Below are 27,604 nucleotides of genomic sequence, written 5' to 3'. Positions count from 1 at the left end.
ACACAAATAGTCTATAATAATCCAACTCACTAGCGATATCCTAGCTACTATCAGTAGCTTAGCTATTTAACAAAACGTATTAATCAAATAAAAGTAAACGTAATGCCTCTGTGAATTACTACACTTTTGAGCGATGACTTGTTTTCTGAACCGGTTCCTTGTAACGAGCCGTCCAAGCGAATCGATTCGTTCAAATGAATCGAACTTCCCAGCACTTGGGCGGATACAAACTTTGCTCCCGCCCCAGCTCTTCATATTTCACAAAAAACGCCGACGAAATGAGAAACGCTACTGGGAATTATCTTTAGTCATGGTGTCTCTATATTTCTCATAATATTGTACTAAATTTCAAATGAAATTGTTTGGAGGTGTTCCGGTTTTCAGTCTTGGTTCACTTACGCCATAAAAACAATAATAGTCTAAATCCTCTCAAATTACGAATGGATCATTGAAAAGCTACTGTGACATCTGCTTTGACGCAAGGTGGCGCTCATGAGCCAAAGGCCAATGCGCATCACTGGAATTACCATGTTGTATCTGGTCTACGCAGTTTTAAAATTTCTCTCTTTTCCATCTGAAGCTGCTATAATAAAAATTCTGAACTTAAATTACTTTAAAATTACACTTTTATTGAACGTGTCGATACATAGAGAAATATGAAGAAAAAAATCGTTTATAGCTGTATTATTTATATAGGTCTATTATTTCTTTATACTTTTTTTTTTTAATGCTTTTAACATGCCAGTATATCTATAGCGAAATCATCCTGAATACAAATCCATACCAAATGTATAACACACGTATGGAAAAATACAGTAAAGTATGCCTGTGAAGTTTCAAATCTTCCTTCCTTTTTTTTTTTTTTTTTTTTTTTTTGTGTGTGTGTGTGTGTGTGTGTGTGTGTGTCTTATCATCTTACAAATTGCGCAAGAGTTCCTCCCTTTTTGCAGCAGTTAAAAGGCACAGACGCGCATTAAGGCGCATATTTTTCAGGCGCTATCTCAGAGCTTTGCTTCGAAGTAAAAAATATCCTAGAAAACACTTCTGGAATGCATAGAGTCATTTGCCTGGTACTACTGTCAAGCCTTTGGATCTTTCCCTGTGAAGGATGTAAGTTAACTGCTCTAACAGTGAAAATGGAGGTTCCTAGGATAGATACGCATCTTTTGGTGTTTGATTGTTGTACTGTACTCAAATCGATTATGCCTGGAAATAATCTTCATTTCTGTTCTTACAGACGACCCTTGCTGTGCACAACCTTGTCAAAACCAGGGTGTGTGTTTGTCCAAGGGTGCTGATGCTTATGAGTGTGATTGTACCAGGACTGGATATTATGGCGTGAACTGCTCTACCCGTAAGTCTGATCCTGGATTGTCTTTACATGAATGAAAATGTTGTTTTGTTTTTAATTATAAGTGTTGTTGCTTTGTCTTGCCTTACAGCTGAACTTTTCACACTCATCAAATCCATACTGAAACCAAGGCCAAGCCTAGTGCATCACTTCTTAACGCATTATAAATGGATCTGGGACATCATCAACAACATTTCCTTTCTGAGAGACGCCATAATGCGCTATATCCTGACATGTAAGTTGAATGATTCACATTAGGCAAACAATTAAGAAAATAACAGAAGATCAATACCATAAAATTTTTTCTTCATTTCATGTTTTCCAGCTAGGTCACATCTGATTGACAGTCCACCAACATACAATGCAGATTATAACTACAAAAGCTGGGAAGCGTATGCCAATCTGTCCTATTACACCCGCAGTCTTGCACCACTGCCCAAGAACTGCCCTGCACCTGATCTCCCTAATGCAAAGCAGGTGGTGGAGAAGGTGCTCTTAAGGAAACAATTCATCCCTGATCCACAGAGGACCAGTCTTATGTTTGCTTTCTTTGCCCAGCATTTCACTCACCAGTTCTTCAAGACTGATTTTAAAAAAGGACCAGCCTTCACCAAAGCCCTGGGTCATGGAGTAAGTCTCATTCACATTTAACTTGGAGGGTAAACTTTACATCCCATCAAAGGTTTATGTGGAACTGCAGTGCAATTTCTAATGGTTCTGTAATGTTTCAGGTGGATTTGGGGCATATTTATGGAGAGACATTGGAGAGACAACACAAACTTCGCCTATTTAAAGATGGCAAGCTGAAGTATCAGGTATGGTGCTATAATGAGTCTAACTACCTTTCAAAAAAGCATTTAAATATTGCTTGTTGGTTCTACAGTCTTTAAGAGGACATTTATTTAATGAAACATGTGCGTGGCCCTTAGGTTGTAGATGGTGAGGTGTACCCTCCTCTAGTGAAGGATGTCCAGGTGGAGATGCATTACCCTCCTCACGTCCCAGAGGAACAAAAATTTGTTGTGGGCCATGAGGCCTTCGGTCTGGTTCCAGGTTTGATGATGTATGCTACTATTTGGCTGCGCGAGCACAATCGTGTCTGCGATATCATGAAGCAAGAGCATCCTGATTGGGACGATGAGAGAATCTTCCAAACCACCCGACTCATCCTGATTGGTAAGTCAAGATGGCGTTTTTTCGTAATCCACTTAATTTTGTAGATGTGATCTAGAAAGCAAGGGATTTAATATTTTTCCTGCCTCTTTCACTTAGGTGAGACCATTAAAATTGTTATTGAGGACTATGTTCAGCACCTGAGTGGCTACCACCTCAAGCTCAAGTTTGACCCAGAGCTTCTCTTCAATCAACGCTTCCAGTATCAGAATCGCATTGCGGCCGAATTCAACACTCTTTATCACTGGCACCCACTGATGCCCGACAGCTTTCAGATCCAGGATCAGGTCTATGGCCACCACCAGTTTGTATTTAACAACTCCATTGTTACAGAACATGGCATCAGCAACCTGGTGGAGTCCTTCACCAAGCAGAGGGCTGGACGGGTGAGTTTCACTCAAAGATAGAAAGGTGAACTATCTTTTTAATTTGTCTTCACTCTGCTGACCTCATTTCTCTCCTTTTATGCATCGATAGGTTTCTGGTGGATGGAACCTGCCAGTTGCAGTGCAAGGAGTTGCTATTAAAGCTCTCGAGCACTCCAGAGCGATGCGCTACCAGTCTTTCAATGCTTACAGAAAACGTTTCAACATGAAGCCCTACTCCTCCTTTGAGGAGATGACAGGTAAGATAAACAGTTAGATTTACAAACAGCTAGGTTTACAATGGGAATATTATTAAAAATATGTAAAATTTGACCTGATTATTTAATCTGAATAATTCTGTTGAACAGGAGACAAGGATCTAGCATCCGAACTGGAGAAGCTGTATGGTCATGTAGATGCAGTTGAGCTGTATCCTGGTCTTCTTGTGGAGAAGCCCAGGCCCAACGCTGTATTTGGGGAGACAATGGTGGAAATGGGAGCCCCCTACTCTCTCAAAGGCCTCATGGGAAATGCTATTTGTTCTCCTGAATACTGGATGCCCAGCACATTTGGTGGGAAAGTGGGATTTGACATTGTTAACACTGCCTCATTAAAGAAGCTTGTGTGCTTAAACATCAATGGACCCTGTCCAATGGTGTCTTTTCAGGTGCCTGATTTGAAATATCAGAGTTCAGAAAACGTTAATTCAAGCACAGTGCAATCCACGCAAAATAATATTAATCCAACTGTTATCTTGAGAGAGCGGAGTTCAGAGCTCTAAAACATTGTCAATGTATTTTTAACTGTGATACTTGATATAATTATTACATTTCTATTTATGTTTATTTATTTGAATTATTTATTTGAATTATTTATATATTGCTGGAAAGTTGTTATTAATGTGTTATTTGGCATTCTGTTGGTATTGTTGTAACATTAATACTTGAAAGAAAGAGTAACCTTCTTGTCACAGGTGTTCTTTTAAAACCCTCTTATGTTGAAAGGAGTAATATTTTTAAAGCAGTGTTGAATGTAGCTGTTTTTATACCAATGATGTGCCTTTCTCTGAATAAAATCGTTAAGATATTTTTTTTACATAAGTTTGGTATCATTTTATTGCCAATTAGTCTTGACACACCACACAATGCATTCGGCTTAAAAAACAAACAAACAAACAAACAAACACATTTTTGATATCCCAAACCGTTTACCTGTAACAAATTTGACAATAAAGAAAATGTAATGAAGCTGTATCTTTGCAATGCTTTTGCTTATTTAAAACTTAGTGGATGACCTCTGAGGGTCTATAACCCCTCATTGTCAAAAGTTTTAAGCACTGGTAAACTCTGCATAACCTTAGATTTCTGATTAAACTAAAATCATTGTTCAACAGGCTTCTTATTCTTTGGATGGTGCTTAAGGCAGTAGTCTCAACCAGGGGGACGGGGCCCACTGGGGGGCCTCAGCAAATTTTCAGTGGGGTCTCAGGATGACTCAAATTCATTTTAAATAAGTTATATTAAAATAATCTAACTTCATTAAAATGCTAAAACAGCAAGAATTCAAGATGGAGCCCCACAATCTATAAGCTATAAGTTGCAGAAATGTCTGGAGTCACAAAATTAATTGTGATTTATTATTTTAATCTATTGACACTCCTTGTTTCCCAGAGGAAAGGGGCTTTCAAATATTGTCTTGGACAATGGGAAGCCTTGGAATCAAAAAGTTTGAGAACTAATGTACTGACTTATGGTATAACCATTAAATTGTGAAGTTTTTGAGCTAATAGTGATTCTGTTGACCTAACTTTCCCACTGATGTGAAATCAATTATAAATTCATGCTGACTGCAATAAATCCAGAAAAATAGGCAAAGCACAGATTCAGAATGTGCATCAGACCATTACTTTGACCTGAATCAACAATTACTGTTAAGCTCCAATATAATCAAGCTGATAAAATATACAGCACAGTGTGCATGGTAACTTTCGGGAATGTGTTTCTGTTGAGGAGGGGAAGGATTTTTGTTTCTGGGAAAGTGGCTTTGGACCTAGGACATGCTAACTGGAAGAAATATTAGAGAGAGCGAATAGTTTACTTTTCCCAGACAAAGCCAAAATACAGAGGACCTTAGGTTCTCATGACTGGGAAAGATACACATTCTTTTAAGACAATAAGTGTGTTTACATACTCACCAATACACAGATATTTACCAAATATCTGATTTTTCAAAAAATCTGACAAATCAGGTAAAACCGTGTATACACGAGATTCGAAATCATCGGGTTATTCTCTGATTTTGACGTGTTGTGCTGAAATTTGACTCCCGCCAGATTCGTACTCCCCGCTACCTGATTTTTTTGTAATTAACATTTTTTTATTAAATCATACAATAACAATGAAATGCAAAACATATATATATATATATATATATATATATATATATATATATATATATATATATATATATATATATATATATATATATAAAATCAACATTTAAACCCCACAACCCCTCCTCCCCAACACCGCCCCCCCCCCCCCAAAAAAAAATCAACCCTGTGGTCAAACATAAGTAAATATATAGAAATAAAAATCAAACAGACACACATACACTGCCGGTCAAAAGTTTTGAAACACTTGACTGAAATGTTTCTCATGATCTTAAAAATCTTTTGATCTGAAGGCGTATGCTTAAATGTTTGAAATTAGTTTTGCAGACAAAAATATAATTGTGCCACCATATTAATTTATTTCATTATAAAACTAAAATTAAATTAAAAAAAAAGTTTTTGAAATTGATGACTTGGACCAAATAATAAAGAAAAGCAGCCAATAAGTGCCCAACATAGATGGAAACTCCTTCAGTACTGTTTAAAAAGCATCCCAGGGTGATACCTCAAGAAGTTGGCTGAGAAAATGTCAAGAGTACATGTCTGCAAATTCTAGGCAAAGGGTGACTACTTTGAAGATGCTCAAATATAACACAGTTTTGATTTATTTTGGATTTTGTTTAGTCACAACATAATTCCCATAGTTCCATTTATGTTATTCCATAGTTTTGATGACTTTACTATTATTCTAAAATGTGAAGAAAATTATAATAAAGAATGAGTGTTTCAAAACTTTTGACCGGTAGTGTATATACGTACATAAAAAAAATATACATATATATATATATATATATATATATATATATATATATATATATATATATATATATATATATATACACACATACATATATACATACACACACATAATAATCATACTAACTATATTACACTACTCTCTCCACACCCTACCCAAGAGCCCTCCAAAAACTCCAAATACCTGCGCCATTTCCATATAAACATATCCAAGCCACCCCGTCTTCCCGATGACACCTCTTCATAAGCTGCCACCCTCCCCACCTCCGTGCACCACTCCGGATATGGGGGCACACCAGCTGACCTTCAACCCCTCAAAATAACCTGCCTGGCGATCAACACACAGGTCAGAACCCAGTTCTCTATATGGCCATCCCCCACATCGATGACCGCCCCATCGCCCAGAACACAAAGTCTGAGGCAAAACAAAACCCGAGTGCTTACCACGTCGCACACAAAATTCTGAACCTTCGACCAGAATTTCTGGATCTCAACACACCAAAAAACATGGGCCATGTCTCCATCCTCCGATTGGCATCTCCAGCAGGTGGGTGTGTCTTTAAGACCAAGCCTATACAGTCTAAAGGGGGTCCAATAAAATCTATGCAAAATTTTGAATTGTATAAGACGCACCCTTGCATCTCTAGATGCAGACTTAGCGTTTTTAAGAATCTTAGCCCACACTCCTTCCTCAAATGCCAAGTTGAAATCTTTCTCCCATTCTCTCTTGAGAGAAGTTAAGTCTCCATCCCCCAGACTCTGAATTAACAGGGAGTAGTACACTGATGCCTCATGACCTTTTCCAAAAGCCGCAATCACCTCTCCCAAAGCATCTGCTTCCTTAGGGGGCTGTGTGCTACTCCCAAAAATAGTACAAAGCAGGTGGCGCAGTTGTAAATACCTATAAAACTGAGGTCTGGGGATCCCAAAATGTTGGACCAAGTTTTCAAAACGATCTCAACACTCCACTTTCATATAGGTCACCGAGTGTAGCAACCCCCCTCGCAATCCACTCTGGCCAGCAGAAACAGGACTTGCCAATACATAGTCTTGGGTTCTGTCATATGCTCGAGGCAACATTTAAATAAGTGTCCAATTTAAACAATCTGGACACTTTAGTCCATACCGAGTGTAAATGTGAAATAACGGGGTGTAACTTAACTTTTCCGATTAGTTTGATAGAGATGCATTGTAATGGCGAAATAGGGGCAAGAACTGCCTGTTCAATAACAAACCAGGGAGGAGCTCTCTCAGGTGGAAGTGACCAATGAGCCAAATGTCTGAGACTGAACACATAGTAATAAAATAAAATCTTGGGTAGGCCAAGCCCACCTTTGTCTATCGGCCTATGTAACTTATTAAAATGCAATCTGGGTCGTTTACCATTCCAAATGAAGGAATTCGCTATGCTATCAAATTGCTTGAAATAAGAGAGGGGAAGAAAAAAAAATGTCCACCCCATATCTTCCCAAATTTTTCAGCTTCCTGCGGGGAGAGATGTGTTTCTTGAAGAAACACTATATCATATTTCTTACGTTTAAGAAAAGAAATAACCTTCCTTCTTTTTATGGGGTGCTCCAACCCATTCACATTCCATGTGGAGAGAGATAGTACACTCATATTTACATTTGACTCACAAATTTGTAAGGCAAAATTATATAACATCAAATATTTTGTAAAACAAACCCCAGCCAATAGGCAGAATAAACACAAAGAACGTGTAGACTCATTCACAGAACTGTCTTGAAGGTGTGTTCCTTCACAAAACAAATTCCAGCTGATATAAAGCCATTCATTTTCCTCGGTCAGACAAACGACTCTTCAGTGAGCCAGCTGATGAGTGCAGCAGATGAAGTAATCATTCCAATGTCCCACGAAAATACTCCACAAATCATACTCCAGCCAACAGGAGGCATAAGCACAAGGAACTGACAGATTCATCCATAACTGTCCCGAAGTAGTGTTATTTAACAAAACAAGCTCCAACCACTAGGCGGAACCAGCACAAAAGGAAACGAAACATGCATCCCGGTTCCTCGGTAGGTCAAGAGTCAATTCATTCGGAAGCCGCATAAAAGTATATCCCATGATTTACACAGTCCGCCAACTTTATAAAAGACATCCTTTGTGAGGGCATGTAGATATTTTGCGGTCATCCGTAGTGTCTATTCTCAATCTGCCCGGGAACTTCATTGTAAAAGTGATCTTCCGTCAATGCAAAAGCTCGGCGGAGCCAACGAAACAAGAAACAAAAATGGCGCCCAGCTTCCTCCGAAAGCCAGAGTATGTACAGTGAGTCAATCCACTCACAAGAAAAACACCCAATGGTTACTCACCCATAGTTTCAATAAAAGACATTGCCTGATTGGGACATGTAAATACTTTGCTGCCATCCTTGGTGTTTATTCTCAGTCTGGCCGGAAACATCCGAGTAAAAGTGATCTTCCTTAAACCGATCACATTTCTTTCGTCAAGTTCGCAAAGTCCGGGAACAAGAAAATATTGTAATTTTTCCAAGAAAGCTTTCCTTTGCTCCTTGCCTGGTGCAACACGAGATCTTTATCGGATGATCTCAAAAATTTGGCCAGAATCACTCGGGGCCTTTCTCCCTCAGCAGATCTGTGAGCCGGGACTCTGTTCGCTCGCTCGATTTCCAGATTGTGGCCTGTTATGTCGAGAAGACTCGGGTAAAGCTCGTCTAGGAATTTCACCATATCTCTGCCCTCCTCATGCTCGGGAATTCCAACAATTCGGATGTTATTCCTGCGGCTTCTATTCTCAAGATCTTCAAGCTTTTCAAGAACATGTTCCAAATCAACTTTGGTCGCGGGCGGATTAGCGATTAATTCCCTCTCTGATGACTCCAAATAATCGATTCATTTTTCAATATCTGTCACTCTTGTGACTAGCTCAGAGAATTTTTTTTCCATTACCGTAATCGATCGACGTATTACAGTGAGATCCTCCAAGTCCGCAAGTACCTTTGTCATGCTGGACAGTTGATGCTGGATTCCTTCTCCCGCCGCTCCATCCAAATCGAGTCCCCGGTCCACAGGCCTGTCTGGGCTTTCATCTTGAACCCGTAAGTGTCTTTTAATGTCTCCAGAGCCCGAGGATTTTGACTTCTTTGCCATGTTTACCTCAAACAGCAAATGTGTAACTGGGTGTATCGAATTTCACCAGATTATATCATGTGAATAATTAAAAAAATTAGTAAAGTGTGCAGAGCTGTCTCTCACACGTCTGCCCTTCGCATGGCGTCACGTGAACCTACAGTCAAATGAAAAAAATGCTGTCTTTTTGAAAGGTAACTTTGAGAAACTTAAGCTAGTGCTGTGTCATGAGAATAAGGGGCTGTTCACACCACTCAATCGTTTTTCAATCGTTTTCCAGAAACATTCGCTAGATGGATGTTTTTGACCACGACATCACTGCATGTATAGCACTGCCTGTTCAGACGCCGTGTCAAGATCTTCATCTGTAAAAAAACACATCTCCAGACACCTGTCTTTGTCGCTTTTGTCGTTGCACTGCGTCTTGCTTTTGTAGCGTGAGAATGCGTTTGTTCTGAACGGTTATTGTCTTTTAAGCTTTAGCCAGTGCTAAACATTCTCGAGTCGTGAAAATTAATTAATGCTTCTCTCAAAGTCACCAGAATAGATCATTCGCTAAGCCCCGCCTTAAAGCATTTCTGACCAACCCTGTCTTAGCAACTGTTGCTGGGCCGCCATTTCTCTGACACGTGTTTGCTATTTTCCAATGAGAGCTAATGGGAGTAATGTATGTTTGAGCAGTGTAAAGCAGGATTTTATCAAAATGATCCAACAAATGTAAAACACGAGGTACCTGAAGGATCCACCCAGCGATTTTCTTTCTTTAAAAAATAAACTTTCAATAAATGTCAAGAAGACTATGGATTAAACTGTGTCAGCCCTCGTTCCCAAATGAGCATGAATAACAACAGCGAGGACACCTACATTTGCTCCAAGGTCAATTAAAGCTAATAACTCAACGTTAATTAATTTATGTATTGTTTCAGGTCTTAGTAAAGGTGATTTGTAAATAAAGAGTTCACTGCATCATAGTGAGTGTGTTTTGAGACGTTCTATTCACTTACATTAATGTTATCAGGTGTGTAATCGCTATCTAATGATGCTTTTCTCTTTTCAAGTGACTGTGATAACTAGTTTAGAGTGGCTAAATTTACAAGTCTTATCCTTAGACGGCCCAACCACGAACCACACACAGTCCGTTGAATTATAGTCAGATGCATATTGCAAAAACGGCAAGCGCTTCCAATCTGATTGGCTGGCTTTACACAAGTTCTGAGAGTAAAGGAACACACGTTTTTTTTTTATTTTTTTTTTATTATTTTTTTTTTATCTGTCTGCCTGGAAACAAAGTTGAGTTTATAAGGTACTGGGTTGATAAAATGAGCACTTTTGAGGAAGAGGATTTGCCAAAGTTTGTAGGTCTAGTGGAATCAAATCTTTGAAAGTCACTTATTTTAAACATATTAGCACAGGCAAGAAAAACAGTTTCATTTAGCTTTGGCCCTGTGCACTGTACTAAAGATCTGATCAAACAAAGAACTAAAATGAATAAACACTTCTAATTCAAAGAAATTAATTGGTAAAACAGGGCTTCAATTGTGCTAAGTAATAATCCTCTGGGGTGTTACTAGGAGCGTTGCAAAAAATGAGGTAAGATACAAGCACTAACATGCCTTTCCAACACCGCTGACAAATTTCTTATTCGTTGTGCGTGATGAGCCAAATGGCCTAACTGACAGTTGGAAAAGAGAGATGAATGTTTAGGGGAAAGGAAGAGTATAGGTCATGTAAGTCACAAAGGCTTTGATTTATAATGCTCACTACTCATAAAGGTTAAAAGGAGATACAAATATAAGTCACATGCTCACTGCACGTGTGTTGTGTAAGAAACAGGAAAGAGCAGGAAACTGGCAGATTAGAGAAGCTGGGTCTCCCACTCTGATGCTGCTGGCTTCTATTCAGGCCACAGGAGAAGGTAAACCCATCTGAACCGATGCAAAAATGTTTGATGGGAAATTGCACTTGTCAGTAACTGCATGTTGGGGCTGATGCCAGGGCACTGGAACATTCTGAAGCACGATGCTGACTTCCCATGTGATCATGTTGCAAGGATTGTGTAGTTTTGTTCAGCCACAATTGTCCAGTTATAAAGGATAGAACTTGGCACAGGGCTTAGTAAGGCTTGGCTTGAGTATCCAGTGTGAGAATGTTTATTTGATTAAATAACACAATTGTCTATTTCATGTTCAGATTAGACTAAACGTTAAATAGAACATCAATGGACAAATTACAAATTATGGTCTGCTTACATGTGCAAAAATTCCCTATTAGTCTCAAACTTGTCAAAAGTAACTGAAGTTACACACTATTTATACACTATTATAAATAGTGTTCCCTCATAATGAATATTGCCTTGACAGCCTGCTTTAGGGATGAAAATCAATCATAGATGCTTTCAAACTGCCATTTAGGGTATTATTATTATTATTATTATTATTACTGACTGCATCTGAATTGTCATACCTTCAGAGTATGTACTGAATTTGGCTTCTTACTTCTCAACCATTGATTAAGTATATTTTGTTTTAGATATGCAGGTGTGTAGTATACATAGGCTACATTCCCAGACATACTACATCTGCCATGATGACATTGTCCTCTGTTCTTTGACCTAGCACCTACTATCAACAACTGTGAAAACAGTTCAGTCGGGTGTACAATTTTTACAGTTCGAGTCTTTGGATCATCTAACATGAATATGATAAAAAGCAGTTGTCAGGGTATGTGCCTGTCTGTATACTTCAAGCATGTATACATTGGAAATTAACCTGACATGATTTTTACTGACGTTACATTAGTGACTGAAGGCATGAGCTCAGTCTCACCCCCTTAGATCAGAAAGACCACCGCATCCATGGCACCATAGCAACAGATGTACAACCCACACATATCCATTCAAATAGCAATAAATAGTGTTGATAGTTCAGACATTTTCACAAGAAATCTCACTCACTGCACTGCTCTGATTTCACAAAGTAACATTCACAGACACCAAATGAAAATGTACACGTCTTTCAGTTTTGCATACACGCACACAACTACCACAACTATGACAAAATCCTGACTAATGCTTCATACAGCTGATACTACATGACAAGCATTTACAGACATTCACTATACTGACATTGTAGATCATTTAGGTTTCAGCATGAACATCACTCACTGCACTGCTGTGATTATGTAAAGTGTAGCAGGTGAAGAACCTTAATGCAAATGCACACTTCACTCGGTTTAGTATTGGCATCATAGGTCCACATCTATGGCTAACATACAGACTACATACCAAACAGTCTGCCTAACATCTCCTTTAGTGTTAAAAGAACTCATTTTAGCAAATGCCAGCAAATACTTATAGTGTCTAGCTTCATTCTTTGATGGTCTTTGATTTCATGGGTTTCACCTGCTGTATGAGCTTAGACAATAACAGCAGCTTATTTCATAGAATAAGACAGTTCTCTCAACCAAACCATGACAAATCTATGGTAACAGAACATCAAACAATGTTTTAAAAACAAGTCATAATGGTTTAAATTTGAGTCATCCGGTGACGTAATACTTTCACTCTGTCAAAGTATACTGTGTGTACATACTGAAAGTGAGCTGATGCTCCATTTGAGTTATTTTGATATGTTAAATTTTGTTGAGTTTACTTGATTCAATTAGGTTTCCTCCACTTGAAGTGTTTAAATTGAAATTACATGGTAATTTTAATTTAAGAAAACTCATTTCAAACATGTGGAAACACTGTACATGATTGAATCAAGTTCAGAGAGTTATTTCTTTTGAGTGCATCTGGATGTGGTAATTTTAGGATGTGGAAATTTTAGGGTATGCTATTTATAGCAGATTTAACATTGAGAGCTAATATTCTACTTCATTACACTCAAAGGATCAAATAATTTTTTTTGTTGTTGTTGTTTTGTTTCATGTGTTTAAATGTAAAAAAATATGATATTTAAAAAAAACTATTTATTAGAGGTTTCTAGGCATAGGCGAGCTAGTGGTCATCTAAGGCGCCCATAAGGAGGCCGCCCCTCCCCCCCCCACTCCCTCCCCTGGGTACCAATAGGGATGTCGCCTAGGGCACCATAATGCTCCGAAACGGCCCTGAATAGAGGACTGTGCTGTTGATATCAGAAAGTTCAGTGTGTGTATATTGATCTTGAAAATGAAGTAAAATGTGAATGCACTGAAGGCAACGATTGTCAGTAGTATCAACAGAAGGATCACTGTTTGTATACCAAATATACAAAGTGACGCAATGTAAAATTATCAAAGGACCTTTCCATCTGTGTACATATCTTTTATTTGCTCATAAACATCCTCTTCATAAACTGTTACAGTGAGGTACATAATCAGTTTCAACCAAATATTCAGTTCATTGTCGTGATTTCTGATCTGACTCATAGAAGGGAAATGTCTCAATATAATAAAAATGTGAGAGCAAATGTTTAAACATCTGAAGTGCTGTAGTGGAAGTGTGAGTGGGTGTGTTTAGACGGGATGTGATGGACTTATGAGGGTAAAGACAACAAGCTGACTGTATGGTCACATTCCTTCAGCTCATAACCGGCACACATTTGTCTAATCTTTGAGGTAAGGCCTGTTGCTAGGCACACAGGTCTATTTATTTGTTTTTAAAGCGAAGCGTAAAACTCTGCCACAGCTCAGTTAAAATGGACATAAAAGACCTCAAAAATTGGCACTGACCAAATTTCAGTGAAACACTTTCTTGTACCTTTGCTCTACAGTTGTGAAAAGTGTGAATGGTGCATCTGGAAATTCCGCTTCACGTTTTCTTCCTTTAGGACACCAGCTGCTCTCATAATAAACAACATTTCTTCCACTGACTCATGCTTTACTGTAAACCAGTCTGTAGCTGCTAGCTAGGATAACTGTACTTCTCTCTTTTAAAATAACAGTAGTCTAAACTAGTGTTCAGCAATGCTGCAGCAGTATGATTAATTAAGCCTGTGTGGAGCAGGAACTCCTGAATTAGGGCTTTGTCTCTGTCTACGTATTCTGGGGTATGCTCTATGCTTGGGTGCACAACAGGCATGTTGAGCAATGCTGGGAATGGAAAACTTCTGTCTTCCATAATCCAAAGTTAAGGAAAATTATACAAAATGAGAATTCTGGCCTCATGTATGGAGAGGATGATTATGTACAGCCATCATACAGCTATCTTTTTTTATTTTATTTTTTATGTATTCAATAGTCCAATATAAATAAATAAATAAATAAAAGTCAGATAGTCAGTGATTGCAAAAAAAAAAAAAAAAAAAAAAAAAAAAAAAAGAAAAGGAAAAAAACACACTTGGAGGAAGTAATCAGGCAGCTAATAGGCTCTAGTTCAAACCGCTCTTCACAGTAATGCAACTGAACAGTGGAAAATGCTTGTTTGCCATCAGTAACTGAATGAGTTATATAAGAGTGTAGCTCATGCAGGAATTCTTCCAGCATTTCTTGGAAAGGAGAGATCATCGTCCAACATTTACTACAAATTTGTTTAGTAATATTTAGGGAACCGAAAAACTTCCCTAGAGGCATCTCCTCATGGTATGAGTAAAATCCTGCTGAAAAGATCTGCTTAAACAACCATGAATTTCCTTCATGGTCTAGGCTGGTTTTAACTGGTCAGTGCTGGTTGGTGCTGGTCTACATTGAAAAGAAAAATGTTTGTCACATTAAATGCGGCAATTAATTATGGCTCATGTGGTAACATTTAAATTAATTTGTTTTATTCCAGTCAAATATATGATTTGATTTTCACTAAATCAACCTGTCTACATGCTGTAGGTTACAGAAATGAAAGTAATTTTTAAAGGGCCAGGAAATAACTCAAATGAATAGTACACCCAAAAATTTAAATTATCTCATAATTTACTCACTCACGTGCCATCCCAGATGTGTATGATTTTCTTTCTTCTGCTGAACACAAACCAAGATTTGTAGAAGAATTTTAGCTCTGTAGGTCCACACAATGTAAGTGAATGGTGACCAGAACTCCAAAAGTAATAAAAGCATAAAAGTAATCCATAATACTCCAGTGGTTAAATCAATCTCTTCTGAAGCGATCCAGTTGTTTTGGGTGAGAAAAGACCAAAATGTAATTAATTTTTCTCTTTACATCTTGTCATTGCAGTCTCTAGGCTCGATTATGATTTCAAGCTCAATTATACTTCCTAGTGCTTGACATGCGCAGAGTGCTAGATGGCACTATAGGAAGTGTAATCGAGCTTGAAATCATGTTTGCCAAGGAGACTGCAGTCAAGATGGACAGTGAAAAAGGAGTTACATTTTGGTCTGTTCTCACCCAAAACCAACTGGATTGCTTCCCCAGATCATCACCGATCCTGGAGAGGCCTTCAAGCGACAGTGTCTCGCACCTACCGTGAAATTTGGTGGAGGGTCGGTGATGATCTGGGGGTGCTTCAGCAAGGCTGGAATCAGGCAGATTCGTCTTTGTGAAGGACGCATGAATCAAGCCACGTACAAGGTTATCCTGGAAGAAAACTTGCTTCCTTCTGCTCTGACAATGTTCCCCAACTCTCAGGATTGTTTTTTTTCCAGCAGGACAATGCTCCTTGCCACACAGCCATGTCAATCAATGTGTGGACGGAGGACCACCGGATCAAGACCCTGTCATGTCCAGCCCAATCTCCAGAGCTGAACCCCACTGACAACCTCTGGAATGTGATCAAGAGGAAGATGGATGGCCACAAGCCATCAAACAAAGCGGAACTGCTTGAATTTTTGCGCAAGGAGTGGCATAAAGTCACCCAACAGCAATGTCAAAAACTGGTAGAGAGCATGACAAGATGCATGAAAGCTGTGATTGAAAATCAGGGTTATTCCACCAAATATTGATTTCTGAGCTCTTCCTAAGTTAAAACATTAGTATTGTGTTGTTTAAAAATGAATATGAACTTATTTTCTTTGCTTTATTCGAGGTCTGAAAATACTGCATCTTTTTTATTTTGACCAGTTGTCATTTTCTGCAAATAAATGCTCTAAATAACAATATTTTTATTTGGAATTTGGGAGAAATGTTGTCAGTACTTTATAGAATAAAACAAATAATTTTCATTTTAGTCAAGCACATATCTATAAATAGTAAATCCAGAGAAACTGATAATATTGCAGTGATCTCTTAATTTTTCCAGAGCTTATTAAAGGAATCATGGCTGACTGTGAATACTTAATTTCTACAATGGCATCTGAAACTGAAAACTATTGATTTTAAATGATGCTGCATCCAAGCCGCTAGGTGTCCGTGTAAATCCAAGATGACACAAACACAAAAGTTACTGAGTGCACCTTTAAACATTTTTATTTTAAACCCAGAAAATAGCTTGTCTCATGCTATTCTTCAAGTGCTGCAAATATCAACCTATTTTAGAAGGTTTTATTTTTTATAAATCCTTTTTTTTTTTTTTTTACTGAACAACCGAAAGAGAGTTGCATCTTTCTACATTTACAAAAAAAGTGGTCTAAAATCATAACTAAAATAAGAGATCAGATTGAAATTAAACAATATGGAGCATCTCAAGTGGCAAAAAAGCATTACATTTTTCAGTCCAATTAAAGAATTATGGAAATGTAACATCAGGGAACATCTGAGATTTAGTCAGAGTGGTTTACTCATGTTATCCTTTGCGTTATAAACTCTCCACAAAAGCAAGCATTCCTGCCTGGTGAAGATTATTTAGACAATCCAGCTATGATGTCATAAAGTGATGAGCTCTGTTTAAAGCGCAATTTCTGCTACACATTATGATAAAACCATATGAGGCTAACATTAGGCACACACATAATGACTAGAGTTATTTTTCCTAATGGGTCTGTAGTAAGTGCAGTGATTTATGCTTCCTCAAACTTTCACTTCTTACGCAACATTCTTTATCTGAACTGTGCTACAGTACTCCTGTGGGGGAAGGGAAAGTCAACTATGTATTTTTCAATGAATCACAGAGTAATTCTGTAGAGCAATATACTGATATACTGTAACATTTTAAAGAACATGGAATTGTTTTGAAATCTTTACTTTCAAGAATGTCTGTAAAATAATGGTTCAACTTTGCCTGTCAGTTTTCAAGAATTTGAACCATGAAAGTGCCCAAAGTTTAATGGGTAGTATTTTACAATAAGGGTACATGAATAATCATGTGCTTACACCTGAATTAATACTTACATCACCATGAAATAATGATGAGTGAAGGCATGGACTAATCAAAAACTAATTAAGAGTTAACCTTGACTACCACTGAAGTCATGTGTATTCATGCATGAATAAGGAATAGTTTACCTAAAAATGAAAATTCTCACATAATTTACTCACCCTCATGCCATCCCAGATGTGTATTACTTTCTTTCTTCTGCTGAACACAAAAGAAGATTTTTAGAAGAATATCTCAAATCTATAAGCCAATACAATGCAAGTGAATGGGTACCAAAATTTTGAAGCTCAAAAAGCACCTAAAGGCAGCGTAAAAGTAATCAATGTGACTCCAGTGGTTAAATCCTTATCTTCAGAAGCTATATGATAGGTGTGGGTGAGAAACAGATCAATATTTCAGTTCTTTTCTCACTTTCACATTATTTGTGCATATCGCCACCTACTGGGCAGGGAGGAGAGTTTATAATAAATGTATCCACATTTGTCCTACGTCCTGTGATGCTTAGTGAGAAATAAGGGCGTTACTTCCATTGTCAAGTAAACACAGCTGTTGTTGCGGTGTATGTCCATTCCTTCATTCGTTGTGACGTTGGAATTTTGAGGAGAGCGTGTATGATTTTGTATCGACATACATTAATCACTATATCAGTGTGTTACTGAACGATAATAAACAGCAAAAAAGTCATAAAGACAAAGAATGCACAAACAAAACAGGTGCGCTGTTTCCCCAGATGCAGTTGAGATTTAATCTAAGCACAAAATGATTGGCTGTTTTAGCGGAGTTCCTGTGTTAGTTCAGCTTCAGATGTGTGTGCTTGTCATCTTCTTACCCTGCATGTTCAAATCAGACAGACACACTGAGGAACAGCTATTAAGTTCTCATCTTTGGGTATGTAATCACTGTTTCAAGTTTTCTGATCGGACGGTTATTTCCTTTTAAATCCACACTAAGTTTAAACATTTATTCGGCGGGTGATTGACCACTGATGAGAGGTGGCGCTTTGCTGCTGTCCAGGAAGCATCAGGACGTCGTTTTAAACCTCAAATGCAATGTGGTTTTGATTACCTCTGTATGTGTTTTTTTGTGATCCAATCACAAAACATTTTGCACCCTGTTTACAACTATATTTAGCGCTGACCTTTGCAATCAGATCATCTGAAAAGCGTCTTATTACCAGCTGTAAACAGGATCTTAAAATGGCCGCAGCCAGAGCTAGGGAATGCTGTAGAACGTCTTCTGGCGGAAGTCCCACCCACATTCATTTCCCCAGTAAGACCCCCAGGAAAAAGGTGGATAGTAAACTTAAATATTGATCCATTTCTCTCTCACACCTGTCATATCACTTCTGAAGATATGGATTTAACCACTAAATGTCTTTGTGTTTTTTGGAGCTTCAAAATTTTGGTACCCATTCACTTGCATTGTATGGACCTACAGTACTGAAATATTCTTTGAAAAATCTTTGTCTATAAAAGAAAGAAAGTCATACACATCTGGGATGGAATGAGGGTGAGTAAATGATGAGAGAATTTAAATTTTTGGGTGAACTATCCATTTAACTACACTTTTGTACATGTCTAATTGTTTATGTATTAATTAAAATTTATGAGTAAACTATATGAAACTAGAGAATGTGAAGTGAAGGTGGCCATTATACATGCATGAATCTATATGACTTCAGTGGTAGTCAAGGTAAACTCTTCATTAGTTTTTAATAAGTCCATGCCTTGTAGCCTCTACATAATTATTCATGTACCATTGCTGTAAAGTTTTACCCCTTAAATGTTACAATATTTTACTGTATATATGGTTTCTTCAACTTTGCACTTTCATGTCCCAGGGGTTGATTTTTATTAAAACAAACAGATTTCAGCATATATATATATATATATATATATATATATATATATATATATATATATATATAATTTTTTTGTTTGTTTGTTTGTTTTTGTTACATGAACATGTCATTAAAATTGAATTGGAAACTTTTTACCAGGCCTTCATCATTTATTTTTGGTAGTTTTCAAATGCCTGTTATGTAGAGATTTGACTGTTTTAGCCAATATTAAAAAGTCAGTATTAAACTATGAATATCCATTATAAAAATGCAAATTATAACATGTTTAATACTATGATAATCTAAACAAACAGTAAAATAAACAAATCATTAAACATTTTATTGTGTGAAAATGATTTCTATAAAATCTTCAAAAATTAAGACTGTCCCACAGTTGTGGCCTCATTTCCACCACACCAAAAATGTTGTACCTAATTAATATTATTATTATTATTATTGTTATTATTATTATTATTATTATTATTATTAAAAGTTAGTATACTTGCCAAAAGTGTCAGAGAAGAGCATGCATAAAATAAAATATGAGGCAAGTGATATTTCTTGAAAACAAAGAAAATTGAGCTGAATATTTTTATCGAGCGTTATTTCTGATCAAGCAGTAAATTTGGCAAATTATGCAAAAAAAGTGTAAAAATACTATTTATGTGGTGGGAACTTCAGAAAAAAATTACAAAAATAACAAATCTCCTGTGGTGCATGTTATATTGTTGGACATTGTTAGTAGACAAATTGAGAGTGAGTGAGTGTGAGTCAGTATATGAATATTATTATAATTAAGAAATGTCACTTTCATAAGATGGTCCCTTATAAAAGCTGCTGAGTTGTGTAGTAAATAATTACAAAATTATCAAAGCATCACAAGTAAAACCATGCGTAATGCTAAGTAGTTTCCACCCCTCAATAAAGTGTGTTAACCCAGTGTGTGTGTTAATGGCCCAGAAATGAGCCAAAGAAATTACTGTGCATGCAGCTTGTTGGCAGATCACCCTGCAATGATAAATGTGCAAGTATGTATGGCTATGTAGGGGTGGTGAGAAATTTCTCTCTACTCTCTTCTCACCATCAGAATTGCTCAATAAAAGAGGTTTCCAAACACTTACAGTGGATTTTACCACCATCTAGTGATGTCTGAGAGATGAAGGCAGTCTCTACATTACAAACCATTCACCTCCGCCAAATTTCCATGCTAACTATAGTGTTTCCTTTTTCTTGACAAATTTTTTCCTCTTTGTGGTTCCTTGTAGAATCGTGGAGAATGTAAAGTGAGATGGAATACAGATGAAAGAAGGCAAAATCCCAGAGGAGAGGGCATGAAGTAACATGTTTGAATTGCCTCCACAAGTCATGTACAGACAGGAAGGGAGATCAGTGTGTACCTTCAGTCTCTCTAATGTACAGATGTCACAATGCTCACAGTTTTATGACTTGACATGTATAGGCAGGACCAACCATTACACTAGGTTTAATTGCACCAAAATACTGAAGTTTATGTAGATTACAGTGGACAACATGAAGAAATAACTAGGTTAAAGTGTGTAATTTCTGCACCACTAGTATCACCAAATGGAATTGGAAAAATAATAACCTAAAATAGAATTTTCCTAAACACTTCCCTATCTGCCTGGGGCAGAACTACTCATTTATAATTATGTATGCGACACTAACTTTCGCAAGTATTGTTTACATTTTGTGGCAATACTTTTGAACCAGCTGAGTTTAATTTAACATTTACGGATTGGCCCCATTCACTTCCATTATAAGTGCCTCGCTGTGACCCAGACTTTTCTTTTTTTTTTCTTTTCTTTTTTTTTTTTTTAAAGACAATGAGGGATGAGTCCAAATTAATTTCTGTGGTAATCAACATTATGCCACAGATGCTGTCGACTGAGTTTAACATGTATTGAACCCAGAATATTCCTTTAATGGAATTTAGTAATGAAATTGAAATATGTAAATCTTTAAAATAGGCTAAAATATTTTTTGGAGTGACCTGGAACCCTGAGTTGTTGTTTGGGACATTAGTTATAGATAATCTGATCACACTCTGAACATTTGTTGATTATTTATAGGGGCCTTTCCAAACAATGTAGGACCTGTTTTTTTGCCTGCTAATCTCTCGCTGTGCTTGTGATGAAGACAGGCAGGTTTAATTCCTGTGCAGTAATCCTATTACAACAAAATTACAGTTGACATTGTAACCATGATGCCAATGCAGACAGAGCCCCATTGCAACTGAGACAGTAAAGTCATAACAGAGCACAACAAAGACATATTGTGACAGCAAACAGTCAGGTAAGCATGAAATTCATTTGACTATTCTGTTTCTGGGACTGTTATTTCAGCTTTTTTCAAGCATTATATTATAAGCATTTATATTTTTGCTGTTTTTGAATGTTTCCACACTATAGAGGGCCTTGTTCTCCTAAGACACTTTGCTGCCACAGTATTGTGACAAAAGGGGCTTAATTTAGTAAGGAATGTAGTTCACCAAAAATGTTTAATTGTATGTTTAATCGAGTCAGATTTGTTATACTCCTCGTCCTTAATGCTGAAACAATAGGTGCAATGTAGAGGGCTTAGACAGATCTGCCCCTGTGCATAAATTGTGCATCTAGCATTGCATACAACTTGATTTACACTTCATTTGAAATAATCTAAGGAAACTAGAGTGGAATGATGAGTTTTCTTATTAGAATTGTTTTGCCATAAGTTCACAATCACGTGACGGTTGTTAAAATGTTGAGCGAAATCATTGAGGGATGACAAAGCGAACTGTAGGGGTCGGATGGAACAAGCTTATTTCTGACGTATTTCTGACGAGTCTCTTGTTGACAGCATCTAATGTTGTAGTGGATACAATCAGCATATTTCTTTGGTAAACCACAAGCTGACCCTCTGCTTAGAAGTACATTGTTAAGGCTCTGAGAAAGTCACACAAATGTATGTGGTTTGTTGATTCTATGGTGCAAATGATTGTGGGCAGTTGTGCCTTTTTCAGCCATGCCAAAAATTATTCGAACACTTTTGGACACTCAGTCCACACATCTAATTTTATGACATTTATAATTTAATTTAAGTGTATCTTAAGTGTCCAAATACTTTTTGGGGCCATTGCATATTTGTAGCGTTAGTACAACTGTTATAGGATCAGTCTCAGCTCTTTGCAAGCACTAGTAAGAGAATGCACTTTTACATGCAAGAAACAGATGCAATGGGGGCATCTGTTCCAAACAAACCCATTACTCACAACAATGTAATCTGACTTTAATCTAATCCATTACCTATAGTGTAATCTGCTAATTCCACCTCAACCTGGATAACTGAAACAGGGTATGACAGTGTCAACATCTCATGCAACGGAATTTAAATCTACTTTGTATGCTATATTACATCAGAATTGTTAGGACAAAGTAATCCAATGCACAAAACGTCCCATCTGTTGCTCTCATATGAAACATGAAAAGGAGTTACTGAGAAAATACCAACCATTTCAGGTCATGTCATCGCTGGCCTTCTTCCTGACCTGCTGGATACACTGCAAAACCTAATAAGTCAGCAGAACTCGAAAAAAGTTGAGGCAATCATTTAAATCAATTTTCTTTTAATTTAATAAACTCCCAAGTTTAAGTTAATAGAACTTTCTGTTTTTTGTTTTTTTTTTACTACACATGCATGTTAATTCCCCTTACTTTAAATATTGGGTAAGCTAACACACATTTTGATGGCACTTTACTTTAAATTGGACTCATTGACTGCTTGTTCATTTTAAGTTCAATCTCAATTTATACACTGATGAGCCAAAACATTAGTGACACAAAACAGTGCATCGCACCCTGCTGCATAAGGGGCACTTTAGCCCAGAGTGCCCATGTTGACCCCTATCCACCGTCGAAAGCGCCTACAATAGGCATGCAAGTATCACAACTGGACCTTGGAGCAGTGGAAGAAGGTTGTCTGGTCCAATGTGTCCTGTTTTCTTTTAAATCACGTGGACAGACGTGTACGTGTGCACCGTTTTACCTGGGCAAGTGTTGGCACCAGGATGCGCTGTGGGAAGATGACAAGCCAGTGGAGAGAGTGTGATACTCTGGGCAATATTCTGATGATAAATAGTTCCCTGTTAAACACCATGATAAAGGTGTTGCCCTGGCCTCCAAATTCCCCAGATCTCAATCCGATTGAGCATCTTCGGGATGTGCTGGACCAATAAATCTTGAAGGATCTGCTGCTAATGCAGTGTTTCTCAACCCTGTTCCTGGAGGCACACCAACAGTACACATTTTTGATGTCTCCTTAATCTAACACACCTGATTCAACTAATCAGCTCGTTAGAAGATACTCCAAGACCTGAAATGGATGCATCAGATCAAGGAGACATTCAAAATGTGTACTGTTGGTGTGCCTCTAGGAACAGGGTTGGAAAACACTGTGCTAATATTTTGGTGCCAGATACCACAGGACACCTTCATGGGTGTTATAGAGTCCATGCCTAAGTGCTGTTTTGGTGGCACACTCAGGGCCAACAGTATATTAAGCAGGTTATACATGTTTTGCTTATCAGTATTTACTTCAAGTAGAGAAAACTTGACAGTGAATACTAACATGCTCAATTAGTAAAGCAGTGGGGTTGGGGACCTTTAAGAAGTACCTCTCCTCAACTAAAGCTCAAGATCCACTATTCACTGTAATGGTAACCCCAAAAATTACAACATAACAGAAACTCTTCTAAATAACACACAAAACATTAAACACCAACAAGTCTCCAATTTTACATTTATCTAGCACAATGACACATTATATAACATTTAATTTTTACATTTACTCTCCCTGTCGAGTGCCATGCAAAGCATGCTGGGAAATAGAAATCCCCTGCCCATTTTCAGTTAAATTTAAGTTCCTGAAAATTGAAAGTGATAAGTTCATCCAACTCAAAACAATAAAACAATTCAGGTTACTTATAAGATGTCAGTTTTGTTAATTCAAAAGAAAGAGAAAGTTCTAAATACTCATCAAGGTTAATTTATTTGAACTAATTTGTATTATTTTATTTTTCCTACTCAAAGACAATTAATTATTTTGAGCATTAGGGTTTACAGTGTTGCAAAATGATGATCCTCATATTTGCATGTATTTCTTAGAAGGAAGTTGCACAAAATGGGCATATTCTGATGGACTTATAACTTCCTTCTATTTTTCCATCCTTACATGCACGTCTTCCTGTAGATTAAACAAGCATAAAAAAAAATGTTAATAAAGCCAAAAAAATAAATAAAATAAAATAATAATAAAACAAATATATAGATTTTTTTTATTTTTTTATTAGGATCTGTCGTTTCTATCATCAGGTCTTCAAAGAGGATTCCAGGGAAATCATGTCAACTGAGAATGAGGAACTACCAGCAACACAAACAGGTTTGAAAATCATTATACTTAAATCATTGCCATAACTGATATTAATACAACAACCCTCTTGAGAAATACATGGCCCAGCAGTGCATTCATAATTGCCATCTGAGGAAGATACACCCTTATAGAGATTTCAAAACAAATCTGTGTAACATTAGTACATTTTCTACTGTAATGTGAGGCAAAACTGGGGATATCCCACATTATATTATGATGCTCCCACATTTTTCTATAATTTAAGCCTGTATTATAGATTAACTATAAATAGTAATTTCTGCTGTCAACCTTTAACATTACTATAAATGTAAGGCATCGGTTCCCAGCACTTTTAATGCCTAAAATCTGTCATTTACTCATAGTGCACCAATTTCACATTAATTTGGGGGTCTATAAGCCCCAAATTGCAGAATATGTACTATTGGTATAAGAGCTTCAATCCAAACATTCCACTGATAATAAACAAAAATAGCCCAAGTAGTGGATTGAAATGCTGATTTAATAATTAAATGATGCAGAAAAGATCATGGCTGCAAACCTTTTCATCCCTCTAAGGGCCCAAAGGGGTGATCCATGACTGGAGAAAGTTCAAACTGGAGAGTGAGGATCATGAAAGCATCCCTCCAAACAAAAGAGAGCTCCTCAGACAGATGTCCAACCCCAAATCTAACAATGATGACACGCGGGAAAAACTCAATCGCAAGGTAAGCGGGAAGAATTCCCCAGTTCACATTCTAGCATTACACAAATTCTACAACACAATTATAATGATTCAGAGGAAGTCACTTTAATTCTAGATGATTTAACCAATCACCTTGTCTTTCATGAAATACCACTGACATTTAATTATCCTTGTGGCATACACCTCCTATCATGTCTGAACTAACATATACTACCAATCTAAAGTCTGAACAAACTGTTTCATTCTTTATCATACCTATTTTGTACATTTTAGAGTTACAGCAAAGTCATCAAAACTATGAAATAACATGTTGTGCCCAAAAGTGTTAAACAAATCAAAACTACCTTATATTGTATCTTCTTCATAGTAGCCCTTTTGCCTATATAACAGCTCTGCACACTCTGGGCATACCCTCAACCAATTTCAGGAGGTTCCTCCTGGGATGCTTTTTAAGCAGTATTAAAGAAGCTCCCATGTATGCTGGGCTTACGTTGGCTGCTTTTCCCTCACTATCTGATCCAGCTCATCTGTTTAAATAAAATCTTACTTTTAAAAAGTTCAAGTGTTGGCACAATTTTAATTTGTCTACAGAATTCATTTTTAAGCCTATAAATCAAAAGGTCTTTAAGATCATGTGAAACAAATTCGAGGGTGTTCAAACTTTTAATTGGTAGTGTTGTTATTTTCAAGACAATTACAAAATAATCTAATAAAATATATTTTGATTGTTTATTTTTCACTTATCAAAGAGAAAAGGCAACAAATCAGGACAAATATAGATTACTTTCACTCTGAAATTGCATGAGATGCAACTGGCTGTCAAAAAAATATTGAGCTACACAGAATACATAAAGTACACAAGTATTTTGCAGGCACTTATTGAGTCTAAATAGATGCACAACATACATAATTTCAGTATTACACCCAAATGACAATAGTCATATCATACTGTTCATCAAATAGCAATGTCAAATGTAAATCAAATCAACCACTTTCTCTTGTAATAAACAAAGAAATAGAAATCATGTGATAGTAAACCTATAGATATGAAATAATCATACAAATATAATTTATGGAAGTTAAAAAAAACACAACACTCTTACATAATCTCAGGGTTTTTTTTCCTGCAAAGATTACTTGAGGGGCTCCATACATATTTAGGGTCTCTTATGACCCTATACACTTTTGGTACTTAAATTATATTTTTTTTGTTTTTATTTTTGGAACAACATGGCAATGTAAGGCTTAATCCATGCACTAAACCACATGAAGACAATCTTTTTGATGATTAATACTAAAGAGGTGTGGGCACAACTCCAAAAAAATGGATGAGGTACTGGAAGTGTAATGAGGTCCCGGGTCACGAAAGACCCGAGCTATGCGTTTAAGGGTTAAAATGTTGTTGTGTTTGCCCACATGCAGATGAGTGTTCAGGAATACGAGATGATCCAAGAGGAGGATGAGAGGTGTCTGCGTAAGTATCGCAAGCAATGTATGCAAGAGATGCATGAGCGCCTAAGCTTCGGGCCCAAGTTCGATGCCGTATTTGAGTTGGATAGTGGCGAGGCCTTCATGGATGTCATTGAGAAAGAGCATCGCTTGACTCTTGTGGTGGTGCACATCTACGATGATGGGATTAAAGGTTGTGACGCACTTAACAACTGCCTGACCTGCCTGGCAGCAGAGTATTCCAGCGTCAAATTCTGCCGAATTCAGGCCTCTGTCACAGGTGCGGGTGAGCGCTTTTCAGGCGACGTTCTGCCCGCCCTGCTGGTGTACAAGGCTGGAGAGCTGCTGGGCAACTTCCTGTGCTTTACAAAGCACCTAAACGAGGAGTTCTTTGCCACTGATGTGGAGAACTTCCTAAATGAGTACGGTCTTCTACCAGAAAAAGAGTTTGCTCCCTGTCACGATGAGGAAGAGAATGCTGATGTGGAATGATCCAGGTGGAAGTGTCGCTAATCAACAAGTGAGGGCTGTCATACTTGTTTCAGAGATAGATCCAGTAATGATGTTGTGAAGTCTAATAGGCTGTGACTTCAACAATTACCCATTTACCCCACACATGCACACATCAAGGCATTTACTTACATTCAGCATGAGATCTAAAACAGCTGAAATACATCACAGTGTATTAAGGCTCACAGTTATGCTCGTTTTTATTTGCAGAGAAGGTGAGAAGCCACCATCATTTTTTCAGTGTGCTTACTTGTCACACAGAGCTCACAGTGACACTGTACTTGTCATTTCTATTGTGCATCAAGCCATTATCTGCTTTGTGAATAAAAGATATCACAAAATCGACACAAAAGGCAAACAACACTCCTT

The 27,604-nt window shown here is 37.3% G+C and overlaps 1 protein-coding gene across 1 annotated transcript; it reads left to right on the top strand.

Annotated features, from left to right (window-relative positions):
- Window positions 1–954: 954 nt before the first annotated feature.
- Window positions 955–27,598, top strand: LOC127442703 (prostaglandin G/H synthase 2-like). The gene is made up of 12 exons (XM_051700899.1): window positions 955–1,110; window positions 1,238–1,354; window positions 1,443–1,586; window positions 1,677–1,981; window positions 2,083–2,166; window positions 2,281–2,527; window positions 2,624–2,910; window positions 3,002–3,149; window positions 3,258–3,663; window positions 24,515–24,603; window positions 25,150–25,298; window positions 26,699–27,598. Exons 1-12 carry the CDS (start codon window positions 1,050–1,052, stop codon window positions 27,215–27,217), a joined length of 2,556 nt encoding a protein of 851 aa, XP_051556859.1. The 5' UTR covers window positions 955–1,049; the 3' UTR covers window positions 27,218–27,598.
- The last annotated feature ends 6 nt before the right edge of the window (window positions 27,599–27,604 follow it).

This window comes from Myxocyprinus asiaticus, chromosome 6, assembly GCF_019703515.2.
Source record: "Myxocyprinus asiaticus isolate MX2 ecotype Aquarium Trade chromosome 6, UBuf_Myxa_2, whole genome shotgun sequence".
NCBI lineage: Eukaryota > Metazoa > Chordata > Actinopteri > Cypriniformes > Catostomidae > Myxocyprinus > Myxocyprinus asiaticus.
Note: the sequence above shows the minus strand (reverse complement) of the source record. Positions and strands in the feature narration are given on the sequence as shown.